The sequence below is a fragment of the Neltuma alba genome, unplaced genomic scaffold (assembly GCF_004799145.2).
Source record: "Neltuma alba isolate B1F8T4 unplaced genomic scaffold, ASM479914v2 tig00000619_pilon, whole genome shotgun sequence".
Taxonomy (NCBI): domain Eukaryota; kingdom Viridiplantae; phylum Streptophyta; class Magnoliopsida; order Fabales; family Fabaceae; genus Neltuma; species Neltuma alba.
Window position 1 is genome coordinate 150349 of NW_021632117.1, and position 13385 is coordinate 163733.

At 35.1% G+C, this 13385-nt stretch overlaps 1 protein-coding gene across 1 annotated transcript; it reads right to left on the reverse strand.

Annotated features, from left to right (window-relative positions):
* Positions 1–10314: 10314 nt before the first annotated feature.
* On the reverse strand, positions 10315–11364 carry LOC114742194 (uncharacterized). Its single transcript, XM_028930472.1, has one exon. The coding sequence runs from the start codon at positions 11362–11364 to the stop codon at positions 10315–10317; it is 1050 nt and encodes a 349-aa protein (XP_028786305.1).
* Positions 11365–13385: the final 2021 nt, after the last annotated feature.

Consider the following 13385-nt stretch of genomic DNA (forward strand, 5'->3'; position numbering starts at 1 on the left):
TCTCTATGGGGCACATTGGTATTGTTCATGAAAAAGAAGGATGTCTAATGATGCCTCTGTCGTTAAAGCACTCAATTAAACTAGATCCTAATTAATTTGTAGTTTAGGATCAACCTAGTTCATTACTTCCAAGGAGCAAGTTATGGGTTTCTCTAAGTAAAAATTTAGGTGATGAGAAATGCAATAAAATGAGCCAAAACTAAAATGTAAAATTCCAATCTTAATTGCAAGATGCAAATGTCCTAAAAATCTAAATAAAAATTAAAGTAAACTAAATGAATGCAAATGTAATTTGGGGGGGGTTTAGAAGGAAAACTTAAAGTGATAAGTAAAAAAAAAATTAACTAGAAAGCAAAGAAAATTAACAAGTAAAGGTAAGAGGTTTCTCTTCAGGTATGGTGGAGGGAACAACTTAGGATTCACATGGATTTAACTTTCATAATCTAAATCATCAATTAATTAGACCAAAAGGAAGTGATAAGAGAGTGAAATTAATAAGTTTAATTACCTAATTGAAACAAAAGGTGCCCTCAACTTCTAAAACCCTTAAACTATTAGAAAACTCATAATGATATAAGGTTGGTTAATTAAACTCATTAAAACCAATGAAAATAATTCAAATTAATTTTGGAAATTATGTTTAAAATTATCCAATCAAACAACTAGATAATTTACCAACTCAATTAAACAATCAAGAGGTAAAATAATCCAAATTTGCAATTCAAACTACATTGATAATTAAACCCATGATGAAAACTCAATTAATAATGCAAAGATTCATAAACATAAATTCTAGCAAGTGTCTCAACACAAATAGAATCCAAATATCAATCCAATCCAAAAATAAAAATGATAATCTAGAACTAAATTGTCTCACAAAAATACAAATCAAAATTATTTTAAACTAAATTTCAATTCCTTGAATTAAAAAGATGGATGGAATATCACTCCCTTGCAGTCTTCATGTGCTAGCCCAAGGCTCAAGCCTTCTCCATGCTCCTCCCAAGTTGCCTCCCAAACAAGCTCAAGCTGCCATGAAAATCATCTTCCCTCTAAGCTCTCTTGTCCAGATTATGCCAATTGAAGGAAAATTGATGAAAGGTGAAATGCTAATAGAATTGTCGCAGGTAGGTGGAAACAATATAATAATGGAATTGTAGAGAGTATGTGGTGAATGAAAAAAAAAAACAGAAAACAACTGGCTATGGTGGTATATGTTGGAATCATGAGGTAGAGCTTTTGTTGGCAAAAGGGAGCTTTTATAAGAAAGGTGGCAGCTAGCACATTTAATAAGAGGAGAGGGGATTTTTTTGGATACAAAACTCAAGCCCATTAGTAATTAATCAACCCATTTGATATTAGCCATTAGATTATGCTTAAATTCCAAGAAATAATCTTATACCATTGGATTTCTTATATGCTTTTTCTTGACCTACAAGAATTTAAGTGCACCCATTAATGTAGATTATATCCAAATATAATATAATCTATATCAAAATTAAATATTAGATATGCATAAAAATTAGGCAAGAAATTGTAAAACTTTCTAAAAATAATCTTTCTAAAAATATGAGACTTGTTTCCAAAGAAATAGGAAAAATTAATTCCAAGCTGAAAATAGGAAATCACATAATATTGATATTTGCAATCCAAAATCTCAATTTTTATGGGAAATCCAAAATCAACCAATTAATCCAATAATGCATAAAAATCCATTTAAGCTCAACATTATTATTTAAATCCCATATTAATGTAGGATAAAATGCATAAAAATTGGGCTTTATCAATGGCAATTTGTGATTATACATAGATTACAGAGAGTTGAATAAAGTGACAATCAAGAACAAATACCCGTCACCTTGGATTGATGATTTACTAGATCAACTAGATGGTGCCACCATGTTTTCTAAAATTGATCTAACATCAGGCTATCACCAACTGAGAATTAAAGGGGAAGATATATCAAAAACTGTTTTCTGAACTCGTTATAGACACTATGACTTTTTAGTGATGCCTTTTGGGTTGACAAATGCGCTTGCAATTTTCATGGATTATATGAATAGAATTTTTCGGCCATACTTGGATCAGTTTGTCATAGTCTTTATTGATGATATCCTTGTTAGTGGCAGTCTCACCCAAGAGGGGGTGAATTGGGTGAGTTATAAAAATTTATGAAATTAAAACAAAGAACTATCGGAAACAGAGAGTGTGAGTTTATAACGATTTCACCATAGAGAGGAAGACACAAGATTTATACTGGTTCGGTCTCAACCACTTGACCTACGTCCAATCCTCAGAACACCTCTGAGTATTTCACTATGTTCAAGATTGATCGGGCTCTTGGCTCCTCAGTACAGTAATTGAAGCTCTCAATCACTCCCCCTTACTTCCCGTAAGGTTACAGCCCCACTCAAGAGTCCATACCCTTGAGTATCACACAAACGTGATTAATGAGTAGTAAATGAACTCTCTTACAGAGTGAATAAATGATAATCACTGACGCTCAGGGTTATGAAAGAACAGAGTATTAAATGCAACAGTAAAAATCAACAGAGGGTAGCTCGCGTATTCAATCTGTTCATTGATGCTTCTTCGCGCCTTTTATAGTTGAGGTCATTTAGTAATCGTTAGACAGAAGAGCTTCTAGCCGTTGTAAGTGCGGTTGCGTGTTTTTCCAATTGAAACGGTTTCCGCTATTAATGCTTCTGACAAGGTAGGTTACAGAATATTTGGACAACCGTTAGAGTGCCGTTGGGATTTTCTTCGTAATCTGTAAAAGTACATTAATTCAATAAGTTTATTCTTCGTAGAATAAGATCAAGAGTAGATTCAACCAACTGATAATCGAATATTCATAGCTTATGATTAGAATCAATCAGTTGTCAGATGCACTGGGTAGTAACTGAACGTGCTTGATCGAAGTGTTATTTGATTATTACTTGATCGATTAGGTTATTTATTATTCTGAGTGAATACTTTGAACCAGAAAACTAAGATTATTGATCAAGTTATGGATCATTAGTTTATCGATTAGATGATCGATAAAGGGAAATAATGATATCATATTATGATGCATAGACAATAAAGATCAAGGTTGCTTTTGATTTTGACACTCTTTAAATAGTGAAACAAGACACTCATGAAGGCTGAGAAAAGCTCGAAAGAAATATATGATAAATTTTGAGAAACATCGAGACTTAAGATTTAAACTGAAATCACCTCATGGTCGAACAAGTAATCGAACACTTGTTGATCGATCAGGTTATCGATAAATAGAGTGTTATAGAAATGACTTTTGAAACACTGATTATCGAACACTTTATCGATAAATGGATGATAGATAACCTTATCGATAAACAGTAGACAAAAGTATATTTTGTGAAAACACAGACTATGTAAGTTGATCGAATCGATGATTGATAAAGGGTTGATCAATAATGTTATCAATAAAGAGGTCTTTTCTTGTAAAACAAAAGAGCTGATTTATCGATCAAGTTATATGAAAACAATGTAAACATGAAGGGTGGTTATCGATAAGATTATCGATAATCTAATTATTGATCCGGTGATCGAAGAGCCATGATGTGACAAAGATATGTTGAGTATCGATCATGTGATCGATAATGTTCTTATTGATCAGGTGATCGATAAGCCACTGAAATAAATTCCTGCACGAAGAGTTATAAGGCAATGTTCGACCATATTATCGATAATATGATCGATAAATGGCAATAAAAACAAAACATAGAATGAGTAAAGTACATTACCATTTATCTGTCTTCTCATCGATAATCGGTTTATCGATCATGTGATCGATAAACACCTATTAATTTTGTATTTCCGATTATCAATCAAGTGATTGATAATTTATCCTAGATTTTCATAAGCAACTAAGAATGATCGATCAACACATTATCTAACATGTTATCAATCAAAGTGTCTGCTGAGTTTGCTTAATTAGACAGAGTTATTATCTATCAGCTTATTGATAAAACCTTGATCGATCAACATGCTGAATCACAAATTACTCACTTTGTTATCATCAAAACCTTAAACCTAACATTCTCCCCCTTTTTGATGATGACAAAACATAGGTAAGAAATATTAATCAAATAACATCAGAAATAGTAAAATTAAGCAATAGATAGATCGAAGTAAAATCAACTGTCAAAATACATCAGTAAAACATAGTAAACTTAGAGCACATAGCTAAACATCAATAAAAACACATCAGAGTAAAAGTAAAAAGAGACTCTAAGCATCAGAATTTTTCTCCCCTTTTTTGTCAGCATCAGGTGGGGAAGAAGAAGGAGTAGAAACAGGTGGAATGGACAGGGGAATAGGAAGAGGGGGAAGGTGAGAAAGTGGAGAGAGTGATGGAATATGAAGAGAGGGAACTCGCTAGGGGACAGTGATCAGGGCTAAAGTAGGAGAGGGAGTGGGAGAGGTAGATAGTACAAATGGAGAAGCGGGTATAGTGGAGGTAGAAGGTCCAGGCTCATGGTGAGGAGGAGATGGGGGATGATGGAGTAAGTCCTCAAAGCTGAAGGTAATGTTGGGGGCAAAGAAGTTATTGTAGAGAGAGGCTACCATTCCTTTGAGCTCTCGAATTTCTCTCTCAACATAATCAAATCTTTGAGAAACCTTCTTTTCCAAAACCATCATTGCTTGTCTGTGAAGATCTAGGATTTTAGAAATGCCCTCAACTTTCTATCTGAGACTTCCCCATATTCTCGAGCAGTGACATAAACTCTCTTCTCAAACTCTTGAAGCTCGACCTGAAACATCTCCCTGAGAGATATCTCCATGAATGAGGGTCTAGGGGCATGAGAAGGAGCTGCAGTGGATTCGGCCTCATCTTGAGTCCTAGAGGTGCTGACAACTGGTTGCTTCCCCTTGTCTTTTGGAGGTACCTTCTGAGATGGTCTGAAAGGTAGAGGAATCCTCATCTTGTGCAGCTATGTAATCCTAAAAGCAGGAACCTTGGTCTTGGACTCTCCAGGCTCAAAAGGGGCAATGTTGTTTGCCTGTAGGATGTATGTGGCCAACTGAGGATAGGGGATCGGTGTAGACTTGGATTTGTTGAGAACAAAATCCTTCATCTCATTATAGATCAAAGCCCCTATATTAATCCTTTCTCCACTGATTATCCGGGCCAGTAACAAGTAATCATCTTGAGTTAAGTGTGAGAAGCTCCCGGATTTGTTGATCATACTTCTTGAATAGATATAGTGGATTATTCTATAATAATCACACTGTTTAGGTGGGAAATTTAGCTCACCGGGGTACTCATCACTTTGCATCAAAATCTTATAAGCCTTAATTTCATTCATATCTCCCCCTCTCACCGAATCTTGAAATCCCAGCAACTCATTAATCTTATCAGCAATAAGGTGGAAGGTTCTACCTCTAAGTTTGACCCTTAAATAGTCAATTACCAGATTGTCCTGCTCATCATATTCTTTTACTGATTCCATGTTACAGTAGAACCTTTTAATCACTTCAGGACAAAATTCTCCACCAATTATCAGCCAGTTTGAATAATATTCTAGGGGATCACTCAAGTCCAAATTAATCTGAGTATTTTTCTTTAAGCTTTCTATATCCACAGAAACAACAGGGCAAAATCTCTGGTTTGCAAAATCAGCCTTAAACTTAGCCAAATTCACTTCCTTATCAAGGTTTCCAACTAGTAATTCAGAGAAATCCAAGGTACTGAAAACCGGACCAGTAACTGAACGGTCAAGGCAGTGTGTTAAGTGTTAGTGGGTCAGCTTGGAGTTGACCCGGAGTCAGATCGGTGAGGAATTAAAAAAATTAAAAAATAATTAAAATTCTTATCACACCATCCAAAAATTCAATATCAATTTAATACCTTAAATTACCAAAAAAATAATCATATATTTACAATATATTTTCAAGTTTTAACTTTTTTTACATAACAAAATAACATCACATTGTCATACTGCCATCCCATGTCACCAAAATACTAAATATTCATCCTAGAAAACTATCAAAATAGATATATATATATATATATATTGGTACCTATAATGATTCAATCACTAAACCAACTAATAATTATCCACACCAAAGTTATCATTAACTTCATTTAAATCCATAGGCATTGAGACACTAAGAGGAGGAGGAGAAGCTACAGAAGGACCAGCACAAGCACTTGGAGTAATATCATCATCATTCAAAGGTGGAGACTCAGGAATATGCATGTCTTCATCACCTATACATGACAATAATTAAATTGTTAATGGTTATGTGAAAAAAATAGTTATACACTTTTGTATAAAAATAAAACTATAACAAAAGAGATTATTAATTTATTACAAACCTTCATCATGCCTCTCAATCTCAAAAGTTGATGTAGTTGCAATGTCTTTCATTATTGGCAACTCTTTCAAAATTTATTTCATCTAGATTATTGTAACATTTGAACTTTTGAGCTTAGAAGTACCAAAAATAGCCTGAATTGGATAGGCTACTAGACCCTTTTTGAGCAGAAGTCCCAAAGATGAGAAAGGAAGTCAAAGCAGTTTTAGGAACTAAACTGCAAAGTAAAAGTTTTAAGGGGCTAAAGTGTAATCAAAGTTAGAGGCTCCAGTAAAGTCTCGAAGGCCCAGAGAGAGAAAAGAGACTAGATAAAGGCCAAAGGTTAAGCTAGAAGCCTCAAAGAGAGGATTATATGAATCTAAGTCCAAATAGGGACTAAATCGTAAATTCAGAAAGTTATGACCAACAGGGATAAAAATGGAAGAGTACACAGAGAATTCCAAGAAAATCCCAAAAAATGGAAAATAATATTCTAAGGCTCTTCTGTGAAGAGAAAAGACAAAAATACCCCTGAGGTAGCTTCAATGGAATTTATGAGGTTATTGAGGTAATTATTTAAAATAGCAAGATACCTCAAAAATGTATACAAAAATTAGGTTAAATGTTTGAAAGGTTGTACTAATTTATAAAATTAGTCTCGCAACCAAAAGGCCAGTGGAGTGGCGTTAATAAATTAAAGAGCCGGTTTTGCCGATAAAAGGGCATTTTGGTAAATGAATTTTTATGCAAGGTTTAAAGGAAGTGTTATGACCTAAGAAAATTCATAGATATTCTCTAGAATTAAAATGAATTTATGAAGCAGACAAAAGAATTTTCTGAGCTCTAAAAGGCCATAAAGGAAGCCAGAGAAACGTGGGCCAAGTAAATTCGGAGAAATTAAGTTTGATCCAACGGCTAGGATCTAATCTCCCATCTCCTCCACCACTTTTATGACATTTGGCATCTTCTAGAAGGATGAGGTAAGCATGATGCAAGAAGATGATGCAATGATGATGTAAAAGTCAACTTGAAGTTCCAAAATTACACTTATCCTTTCTATTAGCCACCAAGGGTATTTTGGTCCATTCAAGTCAAATTTTTGGCTATAAATAGGCACTCCCTCCCCTCACATTTTCAGCCAAGCAAGGAAACATAGGGAAAACTCTGCCGCTCTTACATCTAGAGAGAGAAAGAGCTATTTCTAGTGAGAGAAGGTCCACCTAAGTTCAAGCTTCAAGATCAAGGTATGTGGTGGCTATAGCATCTGATTTGATACCTATTTTGAATAAGTTACTGTTCATATCTGATTCTGAAATTTTTCATGCTTAAATTGCACTCTGTGAGCTTTAAATCCATGGGTAGAACACTTTATTTGGATATGTGTATGATTTATGGTGATTTTTCAAAGTTAGGGTTTGAAATCTGGAAACAGTGTTGAACCTTTGAAAGAGTGTTGAGTTCCATACAATTTCGGTATTGTTATGAATAGAATTGGTTCCTGAAACTATTTTTTGTGTAAATTTAACTTAATTAGCTTTCAGTGAGACTTGTAACCACTCAGTTTCTATTTTTCTAGAATTAATTATGAATTTTCAAAGTTGAGAAAAAATTCTGGGTTTTCTGCGTGAACAGTACCCGCGAAGCATAATTTCCAGATTTGATATTCTTGAATCTAGGGCCATCTAAAGTTGTCCTAATTGACAAGAAATGGATCATAAGGATGGGAAATGATGAGATTTATGTTAGAAAAGCTAGAAAGAAAACCCTAAGACTAAGAGAAAGGGTTGAGGTTCAAGAGAGATAGTCTTGAACTTTATATAATCTAGTGGTCCTAATGGATTGTATGATCATTATGGTTATATTTAGGACTTTTGAAACATCCAAGAGGATGTTTGGTGATGTTAACCGAATGCCCACATGGTTGGAAAGTCAAGGGAGTCAAAGGAAAAGCAAGAGGAAAGCTTGAGATGCAAGGTAGTGAACTTACCTATTGTCATTGCTTGATGTTGTATGCTTGTGTGTTGCCGTGTACATGTTATTGAATGTTATTGTGACATGTTTTAACTACTGTAATTGCTATTCATGATGAGTAGATTATGTCTCCATGGCCATGCATCAAGAAGTTAGCTTTGAGCATGCTAATATGTCACTAATTAACAAGAGAATAAACAAGTTACGTGTAGTATATTAGCATCCATCTAGCATGATCATGTGGTATTGTTTGCTACTGAGATTCCCCCAAATCTCACCCCTCCCTAACCAACCATATAGGTCAATCATCAATGGGCAATAATGGCATGAGAAGCAAGGAGAAGAAAGTGGAGAATTATTAATGTCAATGAATGATATTATTATTCATTGTGTAATTCTCTTATTATGTAATTTATGTTATGGATGCATATGATGCCATGTAATTAATTATAATTCATGTATAGAAATGTATGAGCATGAATGGGAAAGAGTAAGCCCATGTCATGTATGCCAACGAAATAAAAAGAATTTAAGTAAAAGAGATGCTAAGAGATAAAACGTATGTCCTAGAGTAGTGAGTTTGTAGCTCTAGTTTGACCTATCAAATGAATAAATTAAATCACGATATTTGGAAGACTTATAGTACACATCCCAAGATTTAAAATGAGAGATAGATCATCTCAATTGGATGTGTACACAAGGAGATACGAATTTCCAAAGTTGAAGCACAGAATCTGGAAGTTTCAGATTTTTGAAATGAATAGTAATATCTATTGATTTAACTGTACGAATTGGGCAAGGAAAAGTCCAATTGGATATTTTTCCCTTAAATATCATCAAAATATCTTTCAATAGAATTTTAGATCACCTCAATACGATTTGTATGGAACTAGTTATGAATTTTTAAAGTTGGACCTGTAATCTGAAAATTTAACAGTGAATAGTAACCCGAGTAATTATGTTAAAAATTTAAATCCACGGGCTTGTGCCATGATTTTCTTGAACCGTAATGCTTACTAATGTGCACTCTGAGGGGTTAAAGGTAAGATGTTTCAATTATCAAATTCAGGAGTTGCATCTTCAACCATCCAAAAATCAACTTTATCAATCGATTCATAATCAATAGGATCATAATTTGTCTTCTTCTTGTTCAATAGATTCCTTCAATGACAAAATGTAAGAAAATCAACATTAATGAATTCTATATTCAATAAAAGCAAATAAGCAATATTCAATAAAAACATTCATAAATCAAAATTTTTAATATTACCTATATTTTAATCTCAGATTGTAGTTTGTAAAAACCAAATCATTTAACCTTTCATGTTCCAATCTATTTCTTCTTTTGTTATGAATCCGCTCAAATAAGCTCCAGTTCATCTCGCATCTAGAAGAAGAAGATGTTTGACTAAGAATACGTATTGCAACTTGTTGCAATTCCGGAATTGAACTCCCATAAAATGACCACCACTGATCTGCATAATAGAATAAATGATATTTAGTTATATTCATATATTTGATATTAAATATGTATTAATATGTGCTATTAAACATGATATAAATATACTTACGAGGATCTAGTTTTTGAGCTGCTTTTTCACATGAAAATCTATCAAAAGAATCCTTACGATCATGGTTAGATAAACACTTGCTGCATCATTGTACAAAAATCAAGATTTTCATTTGAGAAAGACTCAAAGACATCAATCAAATCTTTTTGCAATTTGTTCTTTTTTATGAAAGTTGGATTATACAAAAATGTAGGATTCTACATATAAGCTGCGGCATGAAGTTCTTGCTTCAAATGCTTGTCCCATCGAGCTTGAATAATGTTAGTGTAAGGCTTGTATAGCTCCTTATTCCTTTGAAAGATGTCCTTGATTCCATTTTTAGCCCTTTGCATCCCTTCATAGACATAAGGCAACGAGGGTTTTTCATCCGAATCAACTATCCTCAAAAGTCTCATAAGTGGAGACGCAATCTTCACAACTTGGTAACATTCATTCCAGAATCGATTGTCTAATACAATTGCACTGAAAGTTCTTCCAACTCAGTTCTTGCCAATTTGTGATCCACAAAATGTTTATCAATAGCCAACGCTCGCAAATCATGCTTGTGCAAATATATGCTATGCAAGGTAATGAATGTAGTTGCAAACCTTGTTGCACCAGGGCAAACAATTTCCTTCCAACCCGGTCTTTTCCTTAGCCATGACAAGAAGATTGTATGATTATATGCAAATATAGTGATTTTAGATGCCTTTGTTGCAAGATTTGACACATGAGGCATAGAAGCAATATCTCTCAAGACAAGATTCAAGTAATGAGCTGCACAAGATGACCAATAACTAGTTTTATATTTCTCTTTAATCAGTTTACCACATGCCACATAGTTAGCAGCATTGTCAGTCACCACATGAACTAGATTTTCAGGACCAACCCACTCAATAACTTCACAAAATAATGAGAGTAAAGTTTTAGCATCCTTAACTACATTTGAAGCATCAATTGATTTCACAAATACCATACCATGTATGGAATAGACTAAGAAATTAATCAAAATTCTTTGTCTAACATTAGTCGAACCATCAGCCATGAGTGTACAACCATTTTCTTTCCATTTTGCACGATGACTCTCAATCAGTAACTGACATTCCTTCTTCCAATCTTTCAACAAGTTAACTTTAAAATCATAAGCATTAGGGGCTTTAAAACCAGGCCTAATTGCAGGAATAGCATCAACAACTTTTTGAAAAAGAGGACAATCCAATGCATTAAATGGAATGCAATTAAGAATAACCCATTGAGCAATAACCATCTTGGCATTATATTGTGCTTCTTTAGTTGACAATACACTCTTGAGGCTTGGTTGGGAACCATAAGATGTCCTAGGAGCAAAATAATTATCAACCCTCCCAGCTTCAAGAGCTTTTCTCTTGTTGCCACTACTTTCAATGCCTATTCTAAGTGGAGGTGAATCAACCAGCTCCTCAATTTCCCTAGTTTCAGTGTCATCTTTTACATGTTTAACAAGTTTTTTCTTTGACCCTTCTACCAAAGATTCTTTCATTCTAGCACGTACATCATGAGAAACTTTTTTACAAGAACAAACTTGACCAGAGACACCAGCTAAATGTTTTTCATTCTATTTATCCCACCTCCTCTATAACTTGATTCACAAAATAGACAGGTAAAGACATTTACTTTCCCTTCTTTCTTAAGGGAAACATATGCCCATGCAGGATCAGTTTTACCAGGTCCAAATGAGGGTGCAGTGCTGTTCGGATTATTGGTGGCACCGGAAGTGGGGTTCGGATTCTCATTTCTGGGATTATTGTTGACAGAACCAGAACCAGAACCAGACGTAGAATTCAAATTCTCATTTCTTTCGGTATTTGTGTAACATCCTAAGTTTTATCAGGCTTTAATAGCCGCTTCTTGGTTGATTTTGAGGATAGATTAGTGATTTAATGTTGATCTTGGTGTTCAGGTTGGAGTTGAGGTATGTTGGAGGAATAGGTGAATAGACCCCTCTCAGGCTTTGTTCACCGCGGTGAAGTTTTACTTCGCCGCGGAAAACCGGGAGTTCTAAGGGGGATTGTCTTTCGGGCAGGTTTGGCTGCGGTGAAGTTTTTCAAGTGAGTGAGGTTTCCCTCTCGGGAAGGTTTCACCAGGGCGAAGGTAGGGGTATGCCGCGGCGAAGGTTTTCTGGGCGAGCGAGAGTTTCCTCCCAGGAAGCTTTCACCGCGGCGAAGTTAGGTTTTCAGGTGAGTAATCCCTCTCGGGATTAGTTCGCCGTGGCGAAGTTCTGGGTTCATCGCGGCGAAAGGTGCTAAATCTATATAGTCGCGAGAGGGTCTGTTGGTGCGAAAATTAGAAAATCTGAAGGAAGAGAGAGAGGCTCTGCTAGGGTTTCGGTGTTGTGGCTTAGGAAAGGTATTTCTAAGGATCCATTACCTCAAGTAAGTGATTTTAACCTCTAATCTTCTTTCTTTATTGGAATTTCTGAGGATTTATGGTGAAACCCTAGAGTTTTCTAGGTTGTTATGGAATTGAGGTTTTTGACCAATTGTTTTGAGTTTAATTGATTGCTTTAGGTTAGTCTAAGTATTTAATCGGCGTAGTTTTCTTGGATTTAAAGAACTTTGAATTTTTGAAGCTAGGGTTTATGGAAATGGGAGGTTTGTGATTGAGGATGATAATGTAGAGATTGATTTTGAGTTTTGTGAATTGGGTTACGTTAAGGAGGGTTAAATTGGATGTTTAATCAGTTTAGAATGTTGTTAGGACTTCTATTGTTCAAATGGGATGATTGGGTGTTGAATTCCTATAGTAGGTCCTTGAGGTTATGAATTTTAATTGATGTTTGGAAAGGAATTAAGGTTTTAATGGATTTTCTTGACCTTGGAGTGTTGCCTTGATGGTTATACCCTTTTTAGTTGGGTAGAGTTGTGGTTGGAGCTAGGAATTTTGTGTCCCCAAGTGTTGTTTTGGCCACATTATTAGTTGAAAGCTAATACATGTTGGTTGTGTGCTTGTGTAGACCGATTGTGAGCCTTGTTGGTGGACGGGGCCGTGTTGTGGTTTGTTATTCCTTGCTCAGGCGAGAGGTAACCACTTTCCAATCCTTTGTACATGCTTTTGTGGTACTGTGAGTGGATTTATGCTTTGTGCTTCGAGTAGCAACTATGTTCAAAGTGTATGTTGTATATTGAAAAGGAAAACCGTCTTGTGGGGTTTAAATTGATATTGATTGAATTTGTAACCTGTGAAAGATAGGCCACTGAAAGAAGTTAATTGTGAAATGATTATTTACTCTTTGATTATGGTTTGAGCATGATGCATGAATTGGGAATTGGTGAGAGTTTTGATTGTTACTACCACGTGGTAAGGCCTCCATTAATGCATGATAGTTGGCTCTTTACGTCCCCCATAGTGAGGGATAGGCCTTTTATGGCCCCTTACATCCCCCATGGTGAGGGATAGGCCGACTTCGGCTCTTGAAAATCCCCCAAAGTGAGGGATATGGTTGATGGGATTGCATCATTGCACTTACATTACTTGTTGTGGCTATCATTTATAATATTACTT